At 38.1% G+C, this 22275-nt stretch overlaps 2 protein-coding genes across 7 annotated transcripts in view; both read left to right on the top strand.

Moving 5' to 3' along the window:
• Positions 1 to 6494, top strand: part of RASA2 (RAS p21 protein activator 2) — a 43786-nt gene extending 37292 nt beyond the window's left edge. For all 5 annotated transcript variants that reach the window (XM_068200793.1, XM_068200794.1, XM_068200795.1 and 2 more), the window contains 7 exons: positions 35 to 108; positions 1574 to 1680; positions 1959 to 2041; positions 2920 to 3128; positions 3853 to 3956; positions 4532 to 4721; positions 5578 to 6494. In XM_068200793.1, coding sequence (XP_068056894.1) covers positions 35 to 108; positions 1574 to 1680; positions 1959 to 2041; positions 2920 to 3128; positions 3853 to 3956; positions 4532 to 4721; positions 5578 to 5608 — 798 coding nt within the window. In that variant the 3' untranslated portion in view covers positions 5609 to 6494. The remainder of the gene's footprint in view (positions 1 to 34; positions 109 to 1573; positions 1681 to 1958; positions 2042 to 2919; positions 3129 to 3852; positions 3957 to 4531; positions 4722 to 5577) is intronic.
• Positions 6495 to 15269: 8775 nt separating this feature from the next.
• RNF7 (ring finger protein 7) lies at positions 15270 to 21876 on the top strand. 2 transcript variants are annotated; one of them, XM_068200792.1, is made up of 3 exons: positions 15270 to 15501; positions 18626 to 18673; positions 20120 to 21876. In XM_068200792.1, the coding sequence occupies exons 1-3, from the start codon at positions 15331 to 15333 to the stop codon at positions 20174 to 20176; spliced, it is 276 nt and encodes a 91-aa protein (XP_068056893.1). In that variant the 5' UTR covers positions 15270 to 15330; the 3' UTR covers positions 20177 to 21876. The 2 variants fall into 2 exon arrangements, with proteins under 2 accessions (XP_068056893.1, XP_068056892.1); XM_068200791.1 differs by having other exon boundaries at positions 15288 to 15508.
• Positions 21877 to 22275: the final 399 nt, after the last annotated feature.

The following is a 22275-nucleotide window of genomic DNA, read 5'->3' as shown; positions in this document are numbered from 1 at the left end:
TATATTAATATTTCCTGTGCTTTTTTTCCTTAAGTTCCTGGATGATGTTTCCTCTACTGAGAGTAAAGAGCCCAGTGGTGTGAGCGAGCCAGTACATCTAAAAGAAGGGTGAATACATCTTGAATTTTTATTGTCTGTAACAGAATTAATTTCAGTCTTTTTTCATTAATGCCAGATTCAGATTAATGCTTATTAAAATGTCTGATATACTGTAGAAATTACTATATTTGAATTTAGACAAGTCTTAGTATGTAGAAAATTAGTTTAAAAGAACAGCTGCAAACTTTTATAACTCATCTTCTAAATACTTTAAAAAGTAATGAAAAGCTATTGTAGACTGCATTACTGTCACAGTTCAGTATGTGCTCTGAGGATTGTGAAAGTGTATTTTAAAACAGTGTTATTAACTTAGAATTAGCCTACCTTCTGTATAAGCCTGGCCAACTAAATGTTCTGCCTTTAAAGTTAGATAGAAAACTACCCTGTAATTGAAATATTTAACATTTAGTGACAGAATGCTGATTGAGGTGAAAGTCACTCTTCCTAAAAAATCAACTGTCTTTTGCTTCATGTTGATTGAGAATAGGTGATGATTCGAACAACATTCATGGGAAAAATATTTTAATTTACTAGAGAATATTTTAATTTACTTGAGAAGCAGGTTTATAAGAAGAAAAGATCAAATGGCATCCAAATTTCAAACAAGGAAGAAACATGTCTCTTATTTAAGATACTGAATAGAAATGAAGGAGGAAATTGTACTAGATCAGCACTTGGTTATAGTAATAAATTGATGGCTGTTCAAAATAAAAGGAGTTAGCAGTGAGTAAACTTAGTGTACTAAATGCAGTTTGTCTGCCCTTGCTGTTGAGTCATGTTCAGTTGTCACCAGAGGACACAAGGAAAAACGACGCACCACAGCTTTGGTCACCATGAAGAGACTAATTTATTTCCTCTGACTCCAATCATTTATAGCTCTCAAAAGGTGCCAGTGGATTGGAAGGTGAACGTGCCACCTCTCCAACGACACTGGACAAACTACCAGTACATCAAATTTCTCCGCCTCTATGAAAGAATGCAAAACAATAGGTTGTTTACAGAAAGTTGCATGAGAAAGTTCTCTACAAGAATGTAAATTCAGAAGGCTTTAGAAAATCCTAAGAAATCAGGGCAACATTCAGTGTCATTTTATTGATATTCACTTTCTGATCCAGATAAGGCCAAGTACAATTACACGGAGAAAGTGGCAGGAAAGAGAGGGTCTTGTAGTTATACACACCTTATTCCATTTTGTGAAAATTTGGAATTCTAGATCTGAACAAGTTACGTATCCACTCCAAATTTACTGCTACAAGCACTGGTCTGGACTGTGTGTTTTTCAAACTCCTCCTGTTTTGGAATCCTGCACACAATCACCATACTGGGAGGTAATCTTGAGGATCTGTTGTGAACAAGTAGTAGTTTTTTTAAATGTACAATGAAGTAGAGTTTTTCATGATGAACAGTAATGTCTTATCTCAGTAAATGGTTTTGAAGACTAATGGTTGCATTTTATTTGATTCTGTCTTTACAGAGAAATGTACAAAAGAGCTCAGGGAAGGACTCGGATCGGTAAAAAGAATTTCAAGAAGCGATGGTTCTGTCTAACAAGTAGAGAATTCACATACCACAAACAGCAAGGTAAATAATGTTTATTTTACAATTATTTTTCAGTATTGTCTAAGTGTTTGTAGCTTTTTTGTACTTTAAAAGTGCATAATTTTTCTCTTTTCCTAAAATACCTATGATTTATTTTAATTGCTTTTGCCTTAATTACTTGAGGCTTCTGTCTGATTCATGCCTATTTTTTCAGTAATAAAAATGCATATTTTTAGAGCATGAACTGCAATGTCAGTGCCCTGAGATTATAAAATGGTTCTTAAAGATTGCTTCACTCCTCTGTTTACAATTTTTTACAGATAAAGAACCAATTTTCACTATTCCAATCAAAAACATCCTTGCAGTGGAGAAACTTGATGAGAGCTCCTTCAACAAGAAAAATGTGGGTCAAAAGATAGTTTATATGTAATTTTTGATATGTTCTTTAAATAAAAGATTGTAATTAGCTTACAGAGTTAATGAAACCTCATTACTGAACACTTCAACAAGAAGTCTTTTATGGATCAGGAAGAACAAAACTGTATGCAGTATCTTCCAAGTATTCTTAATATGGAAATTAACCTGGAAATTTGGCTATTTGCACCAAGTTTTCTGACTGATTTTGACTTTGCTCCCCTTGCCAAATTCTAGAATGAAGGTTAAAACTATGTGACCTTATTACAAAGCACTTTAAGTTATATTATATACTACTAGAAATGTATTGTTATCAAACTTGTATTTATTCCTTTTGGTGAGAACTTCCTACATCCCTTCATCAGCTGAGACTGAGCTGTCTGTGCTCATCAGCTGAGCTGTCTGTGCTCATGGCCTCATTCTGGCCCTGGAACACATCGGTTATTTCCATTCTTACGTCAATCCAAACATCTGAGGCAGTGATAAAAGAACAGCTGTCACTAAGGCCAGTGATGGCTAAAGGAGAGACTTCTGGGAATCTTCTGTTGCGGAAGCATGAAGGTCATGCTTCATGAAATGTGGGGCCACACTTAAAGATCTGTGGATGAAGAGGACAGAAGGTGCATCCTGTTTTAGTTTGTAAAGGTTCTTTCTTAGATGAGAACACAGGGAGCTGTTCTGGTGGGGTTTTTCTCCTCTGTGTAGTTGGAAGAGGTGAAAAGTCTGCTGTTCTCCCTTGTCTCACTTTCGGTCTTTAATTTAAAAGTTTGTGGAATTGCCTGAGCACTGAAATCTATTTTGACCTATTTGAAGTTGCTCAGTGACTGAATTTTTTTTACTCAGCAGAATAATGTCTTTCTTCTACAGATGTTTCAAGTACTTCATGGAGAAAAGCCACTCTATATCCAAGCAAATAACTGTGTAGAAGCCAGTGAGTGGATAGAGGCTCTTTGCCGGGTAACGAGGTGCAACCAGAAGAGGCTGAGCTTTTACCACCCCTCTGCTTTCCTGAACGGGAACTGGCTGTGCTGCAAGGCCACCACGGAGAGCACGGAGGGCTGCGCTCGCTGCACCGCGTAAGCCCCTGCCGCGGGAACTGGGCAGGGCTCCAGGGAATGCGGGAGTCACTCTGCAGCTTGAAAGCAGGGAAGCAAGGCTTTCCCTATCTAATTCAGCAAGTGATGCCACAAAGACCTGCCACAGTGATAGGGCACAAAGTACTGGATTTCTCTATTACTTTGTGTGCCACCCTGTGGAGGCAGCCTGCTTACCATGAAAATCAGAAATATCCAGTGGCTGAGATCTCTTCATGCAGAATAACAGATCTGATTCAGATGCCAGGTTGAATGCAGAAATATGACACACCTAGATCATCTGTATGAAATAATTAAAATACTTGCTGCAGGAAGTTCAGCCTGGCTTTCTCTTGTTATATACAACCACTTTTTATTTGGACATATTTTAAAGGAGTGCCCTAAGAACGTCAGTTAAATAATCTTGGATGTAGATTCTGACAATCATTTGGGTTTTGTGGGTATGTCAGAAAAATTAATAACATCTTAAAATGCTTTAATGTCTTTTTAGAAGCTGCTGATTTCTGAAAACAAAGAAATGCTGTGATTTCTTTTAAAAATAAATTTATCTTTAATTGGGTAGGTTATATAAACTACAAACTAAGTTTTGTGAAACTGTCTATGAGTGATAAACATATTAAAAGGCTATGTATAATGAAAAAGAATCCGTTTTTACTTGCTTTCAAGAATTACTGATATTGATTACCTGTCTTTGTTCACCTTTTAGAGATGTTCCTGCTGATACTCAAATTGAGATTGATGGCGATAGAGAGACAGAAAGAATTTACTCACTTTTCACTATCAACAGGTCTAAACTACAGAAGCTGGAAGGTACTCAGATGATAATTAAGAAGAATTACACTGATATTCAGTTCTAATTCTCTAGGCCAAGAATATAATTTTGAACAATTAACTGAATTTAACTATTTACCTGAAAAAAAATAGAAAGTAGAGGAAGAGATTGAATTTTTATCTTCTAATTACCCTGATGTCTGATGTTCTTCAGGCATTTCTTTACAATAGATATCAGGCATTGTTGTAATTGGATTTCCATATATGTAATATTTTTAACAGGTAGGTGATGCTTTTCTGCCTTTGTTGTCCCTTTCCTGACTATGTGATGAATTATATTAGACATGGTTCTGCTGTAAGAAAGCACTGAACTTCTCTTAATGTGAAGAGGAGAGAGCTGGATGCTCAAGATGCTGAACACAGCTAGCAGAAAATAAACTACAGAATTGTAAATACATTTAACTGATACTGCCTTCTGCTTTTATCTTAATCCATTTTATGCATAAGCCAGAGTAACTTTACATTTCAGAATGTTGGAGGTAGCATTTGCATGGGAGTTAGATTTGTTTTTTAATTGTTGAAATTCTAAATGGGATGATGGTGGTTTTTTGTAGAGGCTTGTGGAAGTATAGCAGTCTACCAAGGTCCTCGGAAAGAACCAGATGATTATTCTAACTTCACCATAGAAGATTCTGTAGCCACTTTTCATACACTTCAGCAGATAATAGATATAGTAGAAAAGCTGAATGAATCACATGAAAAATATCAGAAGAAGAGATCATCTAGTGCCAAATATGGTAGTGAGTAAGTATCTTATGTAACTTTGACATTGATAAACGTGTACTTTGAAAAAAATCAATCATGGGGCGAGGCCAGACTTGTTTGGGTAGAGATAATGAAGGTAAAGGTAGAGTTAGACAACACAGACATGGAGAAAATAAGGTACATCATTAGTAGTAGTGCAGCTTTTTACCAGTTGTTGAAGATCCAAGTTCTTCTGATACAGATTCATCTGTTCCTGTTGAGATTCCTGTGAGTGGATGCAGTGACTCTTTTGTTTACTGGCAACTTAACATTTGAAGTGCACACAAAATTTATCCATAACAGTAAGCCTGCCTTCTAATACTGTTTTTTCAAAATTTTGGTTAAATAATTGAAGTTATCAAGTTATATGAAACTGTCAGAATTTTACTGCAGAAACATATCTTTCAGGTAGCATATTTACTGTTTGTATTTCACTTGCCATACTCAATGATAAATACTATTTCTTGTGAACAAAAAACCTGTTCTTTGGAGTACATTGTTGTTCCAGAGCACATTTCTTTAATTCTCTTCAATCCTGGCTTATGTGTCTGGAACACCACTAGCAAGTTTTTAGATTTCTTCTTTGCATCAATAAGGATTGACTGACCAGGAAAAAAAGAAAAGCTCAAACCCTGATTTGGTTGCTTAGGTTAGTGTTTGACCCAAGTTGTTCAGAAAAATTGACTGTGATTTAGAAGTCCCATGTGAAAGTAAATGAGGTTTTTGCAAATCACTAAATTTCATAATTAATGGTAGAAATGTTTTTTTTGCTTGATAAATTAAAATTGCATGATGAGAACTAGAAAGCAAATGTTAATCTTAAAAGTATTTGCATATATTTTTTGTTTTTTTGCAGAGAAAATCCGATTGTTGGAAAGGTTTCCTAACCAAAACAAACCAGACCACTTGGATGAAAAAAGAAACTGGAAATGTTCTAGAGTGTTTTGGTTTTTTGTTGGTTTTCTTTTTTTTAATTCATTGTATGCATTTTTGCAAAATATTTAAGAATGAACATAAATGCTAGTTGTGTTGACAATCTATTTAATATTTAATAGAAAAATACCTTCTTGGAAATCCGATCTTTAAGGTTTATTCTCATTTTGCTGAAGAACTTGAAATTCCAGGTTCTTGAAATAACAGATGCGAATAAATCTAAATGTTGTTTTGCCATTGTTGTCTTATTGGAAAGAACTTTCTAAACAAATAAGCTTTTTCATGGAAGAAAATCCACACTGTATTTGTTGTTGGATTACATCTCAGTACATACACTGCAAACTTGCATGAGTTTACCATGAGTGCCTGCCCTGCTGATACGGATCTCGAAATAGAAATCCCAAGATCTTATGATGTGGAAAAGATCTGAAGCTTCACACTCGATACATTTAACTTATTTTTTCCTTGTATTAGGTGTTGTCAGGACTTGATTTATCTACAGTTGAAGTTCTACAGAACCATGCAGTATGCTGCAATTAATCTGGACAGCAGATACCAGTGTTAGTTGTGTTACTAAGCGCTAAAGAAGAAATCAGGGAACTTTCGTTGTACCTCTTGTTTACATTTGAAGTGAGTAATATATGGAATGACATTAGACCACTATCTATTTTCTTTAGCATTTTTTAAGGTACATATTTTTTCTTAACCTAAAAAGAAATGCAGGGTAGTAACATTCTTGTTAAATAGGTTTGCCTACAGATAAAAAAATTTAGGTGTGAACAAATTGTGGTTAAGTACTGATCAATTAACATCATCCCATGTATGATTTAATTTCTTGTTTTTATAAAAAGTGATAACTACGTCCAGCTCAACTTTTGACTACAAATCTAATAAATAATCTCTATTATAATCACTCAAAGCACTTTAGATATCTGGACTATCCCAGATTATTTTTAGATACTTTGTAGTATCTGCTTGTTATGATCAGTTGAATGATCAACATTGTTTTGTCTTTAAGCAATGCTTCAGTGAATATTTTTGTATCTTTAGTTACATGGATTCGTATTTGCCACTTAACACAATTTTAAACTGGCATTCCTGACTTCAGTAAGATTAATTTTTGCTCACTTTGACTAAGAAGTTAGTTTTCTGCTGAGAAAAAGTATATGTATATAACCAGGAAGAAGCAAAGGTATTACTGTGGCAACTTTGCTTCATCAGTATTAAATGCAATGGTACTCCTTGGAATATTATTTTTAATAAAAGTTGTTTGTGGTACTTTTGTTTTTTAAAGCATTTTCTCTGGGGTCTTTTGTTGTTTTGTGGGGTGTTTTTTTAGTTTTGGTTTTGTTTTGTTTTTCCAATCACGATTTGTCCAAATTAATTAGGAATGTAACTTAGAATAGAAATCCACAACGCTTGAAACAGTAAGGCGTTGAAATTACCACACAATTATTGTACTGTTGTAAGAAGGCTTTCTATAATGGAAGCAAGGTGGCAAGACAGGATTGAAATTTCTTTGGAATGAATGTAACTTATTAAAATGACTTTGGTTTAATACCAAGATACTGTAGAATATCTGGGATTCAGTACTAGGATCTGCAACATCACAATCATTTAATCACCTCAGCTGGTTTTGCCTTTTCCTTTTTACACATTCGATGTGTTCAATGGGACTTTTTGCCAACATTTAAAACTGAGGGAGAATACAGCAATGCAAATAAATGTATTTTGCCAAGGTAAAGATTAATTGCCATTAATCAAAAACTGCCATTAAACAAAGTTGAATGTGGTTGAGTGTCAGAATTAGGTTTTGTTGTATATGAATTAACCCTGTGGCCAACTCTTTTCCTTGGAGCCATTTTCTGTTGTTTTCAAAGTAAAATTTATGAAAAATGGAGTAGTATACTCTTGCAATGTTGGGGTTTTATAATATGCACTTTTTGTTTTGCTTTGGTACTGGAATATTGAGAAAAAAACCCAGAAGACCATTGAATATTTGTGACCATTAAGATTTGATTTCTCATTTTATAATGTTTTAAAGTACAGTAGATGTTCTAGAATTTAATTAGGTACAAGTAGGACGATTAATAATAAAAGTTGCATTCATTTTGATTAGTCTAGAAAAGTGATGTTATTCAGTAATTAGTTCTGTTAGGATTGTAAAAGTTTTAATGTTATTATGATGATGTATTGTTGAATGTATTTTTATTTAAATTTTATTTTCTTATCAAGACATTAAAATGTTTTGTAACATTGCTTGAGAATAACTCAGAAATAAATTACAACAAACCTGAGATAAGCTGTGTGTTTCCTGTGAGGCCTGGCTGTTCAAAATGTTAGCATTTACCTGAATGAATGGGGGTTACATACAGGACTTGGGCATAAAGAGAGAAACCTAATTGATGGTGGGGGCAGAACCCACCAGAATTGACCTGGGGGATGTGGCATCTGCAGCAGTGTTGCATTCTAAATTGATGGCTGGAGAGATAAGTGCTGGTTCATCATTTAGTAAGAGCATGCAGAGAAGCCTTGGGAATTTGACAGTGCTTAAGAAGTTTGTAATGATTAGTCTGCCGAGTCGAAAGATAGCTGGTACTGTGTTGTTAGGGTTAGGTGACTCTATTTTTTTTTTTTTCCTTGTTACACTGATTTGTGTTCCATTACCTGTGCTGTGTACCAGTGCAGGCTGTACAAATGGTCAGAACTATTTAAAATATATTGCATATGGAAAACAAAAAATGTTTACTTTTCTCAATCTGCTTTCTTTTTTTTATGTAATCTGGGCACTTTCTTGCCACCCACTCTCCTCTCCTGTTCTTCTGGGCATTTTTTATAAGGAAGTTTTGTACAAGTGCTTTCTAATGTCCTGAGGTGTTTTGTTTCCTTGTGCAGAGAACTGACCTGTTGTCCTTTGTTGCCGGCATGGAAGCTTTTGTTAGGAATTAGAGTGCAAACCTTCCAGCAATTTCGGAATTAATTTTGATTAATCTGAGGTAAGATGTATTAAGGCCCAGTATAAGTGGTCACTACATTAATTTGCAGAGATTAGAAAGCAGAGGAATATTAATATGAAGTTGGAAGTACAGTAGGAAGTTTTTTTCTGTGAACATTAAAAAAAGGAATTGCATGTGTTCTGTAATGATTATATCAGATTGATCCTTTCTTTTCTCTGCTAGTATACTGCCTTCTCTACCCATTCCACTAACCTGAGTTTTCTCTAACCTGTGACACCAAAAGGGCATTCCCATTTCAGATCTGTAGATGTGCCACTCAGGGACATGGTTTAGTGGTAGACTTGGCAGTGTTGGGTTAACAGTTGAGCTTGATGATCTTAAAGGTCTTTTCTAATCTAAATGATTCTATTAATAAATGTATGATACATGCTTTACAATAAATTCTCTTTAGTTCCTGGTCATCTGTATGACAAAGTTGGCAACATTTACTCACATGTGATAAGGACAGATCCTGTATTGTGTTTAAAAGAGCATACACATCAAATCCAAATCAGGTCAGTAAGATCCCAGTAACAAGCAACTTCTAGTAGAATAGACAGATGCATGCAGTTTACTTGAAGTTCTTACAAATACTTACAGAAGCATATTTAACGAAGGTTGATGTGATTTCTGCACGTTAAATAAACCAGAAATTCTTTAATAGCAGTAAGGAGAGTATAGCAGTGTTACTGTATCCAGCTGTGATGAGACTGCTGCTGAAATATTTTGTGTATTCCTGAGATTCATCATAATAAACAATGTTAAAAAAATTAATTTCAGAGTTGAAGAGCAGAGTTGTAAGAATTGGGAATATAGCCTATAATTGAGCTAAATTACTTAGAAAGGCACTTTATGTACCTAAATCAGGGACAAAAATGTTGATAATTGGTTGCTTTACAATGAGAATAAGATTTTAAAAGATCCAGTGGCTACAGTGCTCAGGAAAGGCTATACATTGTAAGCATTTAGTTAGAGAAATCAAGAATTTTAATTAGATATTCTTGGTAAGAACATTTTGGGTATTTTTTTTTTATAAAAGCAAATATATGACCTTGCTGAAATGCTTTTAAAAATATTCTTTATGTTAATAAATGTTTATGGTAAATAATAAAATTCATCCATCTTGCTTAATACAATTTTCCATAGAAAATCTTGTATGATCAAGATTTTTAAGTGTTTGAGTCCATCATTATTTTAGCATAATTACTATTGCAAATGCCATGGCAGTTGTATGAAGTCTAGTTAACAATTTCACCAAAACGGGGATGTAAATCATTATACTGATTTTAGAAACTTTATGGACCCAAACAATTGGTTTGCTTTAAGGGATTGTGAATTTGTTCCCCACTTTCATCTTTTATTTTTGGTCATTCCTCGTACACAGGGGAAAAAAAGCAGAGAGGATCATAGAACAGCCAAAGTAAACCTACTGAGTGACTTGAATTCAAGACTTACAGGTAAAAATCTCTTACCTGGTCCCTCTGATTTCTCCAAAGATCCAGGATATGCCGTGCTTTTTGGTGGCAAACCACAGTGTGTCCAGCAGCAGGGAGAGAGGCTGATGTGTGTATCCTGGACAGCAAAGGCTCCAAAGGCAGCAGCCCTTCCCTCCCGGAGCAGCCACCGGCAGCGCTGCAGAGGGTCACCCACTGCAGCAGCTGCTGGGAGCTCAGCTGGAGCTCCCGGGCTTCAGCTCAGCCCTCGCTGGGACGCTGCTGCTGCAGGATACAGAAACAAGCCTGGAAAAAGCAGGGAGCAGAGACAAAATGAGTAAGAAGGAAACTCCCCTTTACGAATCAAGTGATCTACAGTAATGCAGTAATACAGACCTGACGATTAGCTGCGTCTTTCATCCACAGACCTTTAAAGTACTTGATCAAAGAAGGGGAAGTACCTACAATTCAGTCTCTTCTTTCCATACTGGGTAACAGAAGGCACTATGCTTTGTATAGCAATGCAAATTTGAAAAGTCCAAGAGGAAAGATAGAACTTTTTGAAACACAAAACAGTGATTTCTGTGACAACCAAAATAAGTCATCTAGCCTTCTTCTGAATAGTTAATTTATATTCCAGCTGAGTTCTTCCATTCTGTCATGGTGTGACATTTATAAGAGTTTGTTATTTTATTATTTATATATATATATACTTGAATTTTCAATGCATATTTTTGGCACTACCTTGGCCAAAATCTAAAAATAGAAAAGTAGGTCAAGGTAAAAAAAAAAATTAGTTGTGACGTGGTACACAGGATATAACATCTGCAAAGGTGAATATTGAGAAGCTGAAGTTCACCTGTGCAACACCTTCCAGTAATTTAAATACATGAGTAAAGGGAGTTTCTATAGGCAAGTTACATGGCTTCTCTTTGTAATGCTTTTATTTTTTGTTTGGGGTTTTAGGGATTTTTTTTTTTGAGGAGAGGAGGTCTGGTGTGGATTGGAGGGCTGGATTTGCTAAGAGTGGTTTTTGGGGTCCATCCTGATACTAGGCAGGATCCAAATATCAGAGGGATTTTAAAAATAGTAAGACAGACTGTGCTACCTCACAAATTTATAGGAAGTGTCCATATTTTAAAATAGATGGGGGCTGTGCCCCTGCACAACAGAACAACATAATTTGGTTTCCAGTTTTCAATTCAGAATGCAGTTCCATTCTCAAACAGCTAACTACAGTTAAAATAGGCAAAATTTTATCTTCATAGGTTTTCTAAATTAAAGAATGGATCTGAGATAGACATCTAACCTGAAAATCAGCACTGTTCAGAGGTAATAGTAATAGCTGAGTTTTACTCCAGAGGAAAACAATTAGCAAACAAAAACACAGTATTAAATTTCATAAAGCAGTCAGGGGTCTTTGTGCCTCTGGTTTTTAATCTCTGCTGCAGAAGGAAAGATGGATGAGCCAGGGTGTTGTGTGAAGAATGGAGAAGTTCCAAGGGTTTAGACTTGATTAAAGCAGCTCAGCAAAGTCAGGATCTCTTTAGTCTCTTGTGACACAAGGTTTTCAATTAAAGCAGAGAGGTTCCTGTGCAGAAGTCATTGAGGGTTTTTTTTAATAACTTCTGTAAGGATTTTCCTTCTGTATGTTATGTGTCATTAATGTTCTTTTGTTTCACTTGAAGAGTAAAGCACAATGCATTTAAGAATCAGAATTATTGCTACTTCTCAGTCTTTGAGCTCATTCCTGGACTTTTATGAAGTTCATGCCCAGTCACATAGATTTATAGGAATATTGGGATCCCTTTGTTATGCTGTGCAGCAATATAGTTGTGTGATTTCTTCCCTCCAAGTGCAAAAGCATGCGGTTTATTCCACTAATACATTGTTTCCCTAACTCCTGTTGTGATTTCCTTTGTATTTCTGCATGCCTGCTACATGCTTCTATTTCACAGAAACTGTACCTATCAGCATTGGAGTCTGTTTTCCATTTTGGCAGTTGCATCTGGCAGCTTCAGTAAACCCTTAGGAGGTGCTACAGGTGGGTTTGTCACAGGTAGTGGTACGCTCATACAGCACTGTTCCCTGTGCTGTCTTCCTCTTGCAGCCCCACTGTAGCCAAGTCTCAGCTCTACTGGCCATTAATAGACCCATGTAGCATATTCCTATTGGGAAAGAGGTGCAGAGAGACACAGATAACCAGAGTTTAATAAATAGTTTTGGTAGAGAAGTATGCTTAAATTGTTTTCTTTGGCAGATAAATTGACACAGTCCTCAAGTGTTTTGATATATGTTAATCTATTGACAGAACAAACAGTAAGTGGGATAATACAGTCCAGTACATGCATCAGTTGGCCAAGATAAAGACATACTTACATAACTGTTCTTTGCATTATCATAAAACTGACATTTTTGTCAAGGCTTTGTTTTTAATAAAAATAATTTTCACAGAATCACTGGGTTGGAAGAGACCTTCAAGATTGAGTCCAACCCATGCCCTAACAGCTAAACTAAACCATGGCCCTGAGTGCCACATCCAGTCTTTTTTAAACACATCCAGGGATGGTGGCTCCACCACCTCCCTGGGCAGGCCATTCCAGTACTTTATCACTCCTTCTGTAAGAAAACCATTTTCCTAATATCCAACCTATATTTCCCTTGCTTCAGCTTAAGACTGTGTCCTCTGGTTCTGTCAGTTGCTGCCTGGAGAAAGAGACCAACCCCACCTGACCACAGCCACCTTTTAGGGAGTTGTAGAGAGTGATGAGGCCACCTCTGAGTCTCCTTTTCTCCAGGCTGAACACCCCCAGCTCCCTCAGCCGTTCCTCACAGGGTTTGTGTTCCCAGCCCCTCTCCAGCCTCGTTGCCTCCTCTGGACGCGCTCAAGCGTCTCAACGTCCTTCCCAAACCGAGGGGCCAGAGCTGGACACAGCACTCCAGGTGTGCCCTCACCAGTGCTGAGTACAGGGGAATAGTGACCTCCCTGCTCCTGCTGGCCACACCGTTCCTGATCCAGGCCAGGTGACATTGGCCTTCTTGGCCACCAGGGCACACTGCTGGCTCATGTTCACCTGGCTGTCGACCAGCACCCCCAGGTCCCTCTCTGCCTGGGCACTGTCCAGCCACTCTGTTCCCAGCCTGTAACATCGCAGGGGCTTATTGTGGCCAAAATGCGGGACTCAGCGCTTGGACTTACAAACTTCATCCTATTGGGCTCTGCCCATCCATCCAGCTGTTCCAGGTCTCCCTGCAGAGCCCTTCTACCTTCCAACAGATCAACACACACTCCCAGCTTAGTGCTGTCTGCACATTTACTAATGAATGACTCGGTACCCTCATCCATGTCGTCAATAAAAATACTTTCAATTCTATGTTTTGGAGTAAAAAACTGGAAAAAGAAAACAACAAAAAGTTGTCAAAAAGTTTTAAGAGGAAAGAAAAAAGGGGGGAAAAGGAACAAAATCAGGCTGTTTTCAAACAATTTGTGAAAATCTGTGCAAGGCATTTTATATCCTTTAAACCACTGTCTGTGCAATATTCAGAATTTAGAAAGGGGTATAGAAAATGAAAATGTTCATACAAGGCAAATATGCATCTGCAAATTCATTTGAAATGGGAGAGTATGAACAGAACACTTAGAGCAGTTACAGAAGTTGGGTGTCAGACACTTGGAGCTTTGAGTATTTTTTACATGGAGACAATTGATAAATTGCACTGCATCATTACTTTGAAATAATAGCAGAAATTTAATTGATTATAGGTTATGTAATATAAAGCAATATTTCAAATTTGGGTACTTAGTATTACGAACATTCTTTTTTTTCCCATTCTGTAGCACACAATTGGCTTGAATTCTAGCTGAACAAGCCCTTGTTGGGCTGAAAGGAACTTGGTTTGAGTTCTCATTTTTAGATGTTCAATTCGGAATGTTTTCAGTGAATGAGATGAGCAAATGCCCAGTCTGAAAAACTGTGGGTTTTATTTACAATTAAAACCAGTGACAATGTACATAGGGAAAACCCTCTGAAAGAGCTGTCGTGGTTTGTGCCACTCTCCTGCGTGTCGCCTCCTAAATGTCATGTGTGGCTGCAGGGGACAGATGAATTACAGACTGCCAGAACTACTTCTCAAAAATGGCTTGGAATTTTTTTTACACAGCTCTTTAGCTGATAAAATAGCAAGAAAATAATTTTTAGGTGGGAAGTTATCACTTATTTCTCTAAGGCAGTATGGACAGAGTCAAAGGTGCTTGTGTCTTATTTGCTGTACTTTCACAGGTAATGTAAGTGGAGTTAATATTTGACTTTGCATGGTGTACAGCATATGTGGTGGTTTGACAACACTCAAACACAATTATAATCTGACATAGTTTGCTCTTAGAACTGAAGAATTGCATCAGTCAGGGATACAAGACAAATTGTAGAAATCTAAAAACCCCAAAACAACAGATTTTTTTTTTTAATCTCTATTTAGAGGTAGTTGACATTTTACATAGGAGAAATTAAATGTACTTAATTTTTTTATTTTTTAAACTTTCTGGATTACATCTAGTCCCAGTAATTCAAATTCTGAAGTGCCATGATGGTTTTTAAAATGGACAGAAAAGAATGATGAGTTAAAGGAGTGGAGCTGGCAAAGGGAATTGAACAGTGTGGATCGAGAGAAGTGTGAATCAGCCAAGCTAAAAGACCTTATTAACATGCTGTTTAATAGTGTTCAAGGTGCTTCTGAATTGATAGTTGAGTAACGTGCAAACATAGACTCTTTAACATAATTTTTATTTTTTGCTTTATTACCAAGGTGCCCCCCACTGCTGAAGTGTTTCACTTATTCTGTTACCACTCTTAGGAAATGCGTCGAGTTGGAAGACTGGGTTGTCTCCCCATACTCAAGGCAGCCCAGACCACTGGTGAAGTTGTGATTAATTCACTTGCACTCCGCGTACGAGAACATCCTTCGTGAGCAACGCCAACCCGGCACCTGCTGGGTGTCCTGCTGAAACACCCGCAGTGCCTGAAGGCTCCGTGCAGGCGCTCGGTCCCCGAGCAGGGTCCCCGAGCAGGGTCCCCGAGCAGGGTCCCCGAGCAGGGGCCCCTCGCCCCGCGGGCCGGTCCCGCTGCCCGCGCCGCGGGCGGGGCTGCGCTGCGCTGCGCTGCGCTGCGCTGCCGCTGCCGCTGCCGCTGCCGCTGCCGCCGGAGGGTGGCGCTGCCGCCCGCGCGGCCGCCGCGTCCCCGCCCCTCCGCCATGGCCGATGTGGAGGACGGGGACGAGCCCGGCGCCCCCCACTCGCTGCCGGGCACCGCGGGCTCCAAGGCGGGCGGCCCCGACAAGATGTTCTCGCTGAAGAAGTGGAATGCTGTGGCCATGTGGAGCTGGGACGTGGAGTGCGACACCTGCGCCATTTGCCGGGTGCAGGTTATGGGTAAGTGCCGGCCGGGCCGCCATGGCCGCGGGGCGGGGGGCCTGGGCCGGGCCCGGGGCCGTGCCCGCCGCCCTGGGCACGGCGGGCGCAGGGCAGAGACGCGGTTTCCGGCAGAAGGGGGGGCTGATCCCTCCCGCCTCCGCTTCCTCCTCCGCGCCTTCCCCGAGGAGGAGGAGGAGGAGGAGGAGGAGGGCCCCGCGGGGGCCGGGCCGCCGCGCTGCAGGGGCCACACGCGGCCCCGTCGGGCAGCGAGTGCCCCCTGCCCGGCCGGGCCGCGCTCCCTGCGGGGCCTGGGCCCCGCCGGGCTGCTCGGTGACCCGTGCAGTGCCGCCTTCGTCATGAGGGCTGGTGCTCGTCTGCGGGCAAATCCCGCAAGCACTGACTGAACCCAGCCGAGCTGAACCCAGTGCTGCATGCGTGGGGCTGCTCTCCGTGGGGTGGGTTTTGTTAAGGGGTTTTTGTTCGGGTTTTTTTCTGCGAATCAGTTACAGATGTACATAAAAATTGATTTTTCAAATCTATTAAACCAGGGTGTCTGACGCTACTTCACAAGCGTGAGTACTGGTGCAGTTTAACACACACAAATGTACTGAGAAATCTATTGAGTAAGGGGTTAATTTACTTGGTTTTGAAATCCAGGGACTGTTTGAAAGCATCTTCATTGTTAACTCATATTACTTTTTTCTGACATCATTGTCAAATACGATATTTATCTTGGTTCTTCAAAAACAGTTTAAATTCATCCTTTACTGTGTGTGCATATCCAATTTTTACTTTTTTTTTTTGGGCTGAGTCATCCTAGTTGTAGCTGTCCTCTCAGTTGGGTCTGTAACACTTCTGCAGGACAAATTACTCAAGATCCCCTCCAGAACACCTTGCTTTTGTAGGGCCAGGAACCACGATACTGAAAATTAAGTCAGCATTTGGTTTAACATAAATGAGGCAAAATATACAATTCTGTAATTTCTCATAAATAATTTTGCTGGGAACCTTCTGTGGAACAGAGGAGGCAAAAGGGTGTACAAGAGGAAAAAAGGTGCAGCGCAGGCTGAAGTGGTGGGAGGTTGATCTTTTACATAAGCGTGTTTTGAAGATTATTTGCTTTTTTAAAGTAAACAGAGACCACTCTGGAAATATGAAATTGGCTTCATTTGCCATGTAAACAATAATTTTAAAAATGCATTTATCCCCATTGTAAGCTAGGCTGTTACAGGACACTATAAAAAAAGTCTTAACAAAATCTTACCCAGAGCTATTATAAAAGTTTAAAAAAAATCTGATTTTTTCAGTGCTAGACCAAGGGAATACTGAAACTAGAAACTAGAAAAAAAAATCTGAAACTAGAAAAAAAATCTGAAAAAAATCTAGTCACCATTTTTTGGGAACAAACCACATTGTTAGAATGTGAAATTTGATGATTACTGACTTCAGTTTAGCAATTTCGTGTTGACCCTGCCAGAGCGGATCTGGCTCCTGTAGAGCCACTGCGTCTGCAGTAACCTTAGGTGGGAGGCAGTGCCAGACTGAGACTGGCACTTGTTGAAGGTTAGTTTGACTTTTGCAGGGAAGGAGGTGTTAGCTGGCTCCCTTTTCTGCTGGTTTAACTCCTTCAGCCAGTGTGGTCTTAGATGCACAAAGGAAAGAGACAACAATGGAGGTGTTAGCTGGGAAGCACAGGATTGCAGCTGGACTGGCTTTGCTGTCCTTAGCCTTTCAGACTGACCCCCGTGGGGTTATGATGTAGGAGTGGGGACAGGTTACTTAGGTGTGGTGGCAGTGATTTCTGTCCTTGGTTCTCTGTGCTGCTTCTGTCTGAAACTGCAACTCTGGGGCTCAACAGGGCAGCTGATTTATTGTGACTTTCTGCTGTGACCCAAGATCAGTGGGCTCCCACACACCATGATACAAGTTGAAGCACTTTGGCTGAATCTTCCCAGCACCTTGTCCCCTAACTGCTGTTGAAACATAAATTTTAGGGACAGACAAAAGGAAAGTTTTGCTTTTGTCTCAGTTAAGAAAGGGCAGCTGTTTTAGAGTTCTGTCCTCTTTGTTCTCTATTACCTGAGAAAAGGAGGAATGTCGGGCCAGATCAGCCTAAAATACAAATACTGGCCCTATCTGGCAGCGACTGCAAAAATACCGAAATCTAAATTCCTGTAGCACATTACAGGAGTAATGTGTAGTTTTGTCTTTTGGGAGAATATGTTCCAACCAGTGACATGTAAGGCAGATTCAACCTGCAGGACACTTGTTTAAGTGTCCACTTCTTTGAAGAGATAAAGATGTGTTTGCTCACGTAACAATTGAACACTTTCTGTTGTGCGTGAGTGGTGCACGTGTGTCTGTGGCAGCCCATGTTGGGGCAAAGGAGAAGCAAAGGTGTTTTTCCACTGTATTGTGAGGCACAGTGGGAAGCCTGGAAGTTGTCAGTCTTGTATTTTATTGAGTCCTGGAGCTGCCATCCAATCCTAAAGCCACAGACCGGAGTGCATAAAGATGATAAATACTTTAAATTAGATATTGTTCTGTATTTATTAACATATATTACCAAATGCACTACTATATTTGTATGTGTGTGACTCTTGTGAAAATGAAATGCAGGTACTTGTCAAATGAGGCTACTATAAAGAGTAATAGGTGGTGGGAGTTGTGGTGAGAGATGCACAGCCTAAAAAAATCAAAATTGTGAATGACTTCCTTAAAAGGAAATGCTGACATCTGAAAAACAAAGTCCTGTAATTAGGGTTTGGCTTTGTGCTTGCTCTGGTTTTAATATGCCTGAGTGCCTTGGCACAAATCTTTGGGCTTTTATATCTACAAAATGGAGAAGGCTTTTTTTCAGCAAAAGTTATGAAAATACCAAAGCAATGGAAAATAAACAAAACATGCTGGAGAGTTCAGAGTCCTTCTGATCTCTTTCAGATATATATTTCATTGTCATTTGCACAGTTTTAGAATTTAAGGGGGCTATTTAATGTTAAAGGGCTGAACTAGACATCAAAACTTGAGATTTTTACCTCTGTAAATTTATATTCGAGTTTATATTTTCCTCTGACAAACCTATTCTTAAGATGGAATCCTGAGAATCAAATTGAGTTTGTTCTTGTTTACTTTTAGATGCCTGTCTTAGATGTCAAGCTGAAAACAAACAAGAAGATTGTGTTGGTATGTAGTGACTTCATTCGCTTGTTTTTCAATTGAAGCTTCTCTCAGTATGGTGCATTTTAAAGTTTGAAGGGAATACTGATTTTATTAATGCTCAAAAGTAAACTGGTGTTTTGTTCTACATTGTATCATCTTTCTACATTAGTAATACTTTATGCTTTATTTTGAGCAGAAAAAAATCAGTTTTCATGTCAGCTGTGCTGTAAAACAAAACAGCTTCCAATTTCCTGTCAACACATACACAACAAAGAGATTTAGGTTTCTTTCATTGTGAGCATATTTGAGATCATAATGTACATTTTTGAAGTGGGTAGGAAAAAGCTGATTTTTTCTTCAGAGGTGCATGCCAGAAAGCACAAAGGCAGTATAAGTAAAAATCCTGTTGTGAAATAAACGTGTGTCTGATTTTTCCCACTTGTAATTCAGAGATAATGGAGGCAACGGCTTGGTTGTTCACTTTTCATTTTCAAAAGTGGAATCCCTTCAGTTTAAACATAGTCATACTTTCAGTGCCAATGTATGCAAAAGGTCTTAATTCTGAGTGTTTAAATTGGAAATAGTGAAAATTATCTCAAAGAATTTGCTTTAAACCTTTATGACAACTCTTAAAGTGGTGGTAAACCTTTCCATGTTGTTGAGCTTTGCATTTTGAAGTCTATTGTCTCAAAAAAACTGCTGGGGTTTTTTGATGATTGTTTTAATGGGAATAGGGTTTTCATGTTCAAGATATCTTAATTGGCTTGCTAAATATTTAAGATAGACAGGAAAAAGTATAATTTACAGCACTCCTTTGATTGGTACCCTTGTGCTCTTGTGAGGAAAATGTGAGCTAATAAGGAAAAAAAGCAAAGTAACTACATTTTAAAATATTATTCAGGAGTAAATGGATAACAGATAACAATTTTTGTAGTGTTGGAACAACTGTAGCCTGCGAATAACTCCTGTTGTAAAGTCCCATTTTAAGACTATAGACTGTGTCACACGTGCCTCCTTGCTCTCATACATTTCAGTTCATACAGTGCATTCATTCATGTGAGAATTTGGTGATATGCTCTGCTGTGATAGTGAGTCAGTAGTGCATTGGCTTTATTTTGCTACTGGGGAAGATTAAGGGAAAAACTTTAATAGTTGCCCTTATTTCCTGGGCAGAACACATCCCTAAATATGTTTATACTGTCACAAAACCCTGTCACTTTATACAAGAAGGTGAGAATATATGCATTTCTTTTTTTAATATTTCGAAGGAAGTAAAAGGCTTGATGGTAGAACTCACTATCATCAGGATGATCATAATAATCTAATCTCAGTGGCTAAATCAGTGATGACCTGTTTTGTCTCTGAAGTTTCCAGTGGTTATAAATATTTGAGAGTGATAGTTTGAACCTTGCTGTAGGAGTTGATTGAACAGCTAAGTGTGACTGGAACATGTTCTTTCTTCTCTTTCAGTGGTTTGGGGAGAATGCAATCATTCCTTCCACAATTGCTGCATGTCCTTGTGGGTGAAACAGAATAATCGCTGTCCTCTCTGCCAGCAGGACTGGGTAGTCCAGAGAATAGGCAAATAAAAACTGGAAGGATTTCTTTCTGTTGCACTTATTGGAATGGTGTGTGTGTTATGCCCTATGCTCATGCAGAACAGAACGTGTCCATCATGACACGACTCACTTGGTTTATCTGCTCCAAACCAGAGTGGGTTTGGTGCAGGCCTCTGGCTGCTCAAGGTGCAGGTCATGGTCAGGCTCACTGCAGGGGTTCCACAATTCAAACAGGAGATGCTACTTCAACAAATGTATCTGCTGTGATTTGAGTGTTGTCTGGATCAGAGCACAGAAACTTCGTGCTGCAGATTATACCTAAACACAGAGCATTTAATCTTTTTCCATTGATAAATGAATTAAATTGAAAGGATCGCTTCACCTGGTCTGATACACTGCATAATTTGCTGCCAAGATAAAAAAAATGTTTCCTAAGTACTATTGTATGCAAAAACACAGTCATTGTGTTTTTTAAGAAAGTATTCTGAGTTTTAATCTAAAATTAACAGTGTGTAAAACATTTGCTATGTGCTTTTTCCATCACACTGTATTAAACATTTCTAATTTAGGTTTTCTTTATGATTTTTGTTTTGTTGTGTCTCTAAATCTATTGCTCTGTTAATATTCTATACATGATTTCTACAACCATAACATTAAAATGTTGCCATGTTAATGACTTTTTAAATTTGTATTTCTGTTAATGATCATGGAGATGTATTTTTAATCCAAAGATTTTTTGTACAAAGATATGTATTTGGTATCAGTTAACTAGAGGTGTAGACAATCATGCTGGTTAGCTGATTAATATAGGAAGCAAACAAAAGTGATCATTTAAATAACCCAAGGAAAGGAGGCACTAATTAAATCTAGGGAAAAATGGTAAATCGTGATTTCATGAAGATTCAGTTAATAGAAATTTCTTTATTATCTTTTTATTGGTCATAGTGTTTTGGAAGCATTTTTTCATTTTTGTGGAAATCCTGAATATATCTTCTTTGAATTTTTTCTTACAGCTCTTTAAGTGCTTGCCTCTAACTTAGTCTTTTCCTTAAATATTCAAATTACTATGAATCTGAACATGTGCTGTGGGATTTTTAAAATATATGTAACAGAGAGGTAGAATTATTGCTTTCAATCTGTAGCAAATTCAGGCTTAATAAAATGGTCAATCAATATGGGTGAAATTGAAGCAATATATTATGCATTGTTTACTTCAAAATTATCATCTTTAATGTTTAATGTGTTTCTCAGTAGATATATTTCTATCTAATTCTAAGTACATTTAAAGAGGTTTATCATCACTGTATAAAGTAGTTCCAATCTTTGTGTCATCAAGCATATTGCAGAGTTTACTGTGGTTTTGTTTAATATTGTAATCTTGGTTTTTAAGGTGTTGTGATTTTTAAATGTAGCTTTTGTTTAATTGCACACTGAGATAAAAAATCCTGAGTCACTGTTACACTGCATCACATCAGTTGTTATTATGCCAGATGATATCTGTCTTAAAACTCAAAACAAATGCAAAATATGTTAACAGTAGTAATGAAGTGCCTAGAGCATTTACATTGTCGTGGAATATTTCTGTTTGTGTAAAAGTATTCCCAAAATTCTTGCAAAAAAAAGAAATCAGAGTGGGCATGAAAATAAATTTTAGCTGTCACAGTCAAACTGTATCTTACCTACCACCTGTTTTCTCTGTCCACATTTGGACAGAGGCTCCATCCTGTGACCTCTGGTACTGCCATCTAGTCCCATCAGAGGACTTTATTCATTTTTCTTTGGTTTATAAATGAACATGAAAATTACCAAACCCTGCTTTTAGCTCATGTCATGTGCATGGCAAGAGTAGCTGAGAATTACAGTTGTGGAAGAGTTTTTCCGAAGTGTCAGCTCAAAGGGCTGTTGAAAAAATGAGGTATTAGGAAAGTTAATGTTGAAATCAAAGCAGCTGATCTTTTTGTGTATCTGTTTGCATATTGTAAGTATCTTGTTGACCAGTAATTGAGGTTCATCGAGAACATAAGGTAATGAATTTTAAGTCCTGCATATTTTCTCTGTGGTTTTAGT

This window comes from Anomalospiza imberbis, chromosome 10 (genome assembly GCF_031753505.1).
Source record: "Anomalospiza imberbis isolate Cuckoo-Finch-1a 21T00152 chromosome 10, ASM3175350v1, whole genome shotgun sequence".
Classification (NCBI taxonomy): Eukaryota; Metazoa; Chordata; class Aves; order Passeriformes; family Viduidae; genus Anomalospiza; species Anomalospiza imberbis.
Note: the sequence above shows the minus strand (reverse complement) of the source record. Positions and strands in the feature narration are given on the sequence as shown.

Excerpts from the sequence above, each read along its gene's own strand:
- RNF7 (XM_068200791.1), top strand. The coding sequence starts at position 15,331 with ATGGCCGATGTGGAGGACGGGGACGAGCCCGGCGCCCCCCACTCGCTG. Across the intron at positions 15,509-18,625 it reads TTGCCGGGTGCAGGTTATGG|ATGCCTGTCTTAGATGTCAA; the intron begins GTAAGTGCCGGC and ends GTTTACTTTTAG. Across the intron at positions 18,674-20,119 it reads CAAACAAGAAGATTGTGTTG|TGGTTTGGGGAGAATGCAAT; the intron begins GTATGTAGTGAC and ends CTTCTCTTTCAG.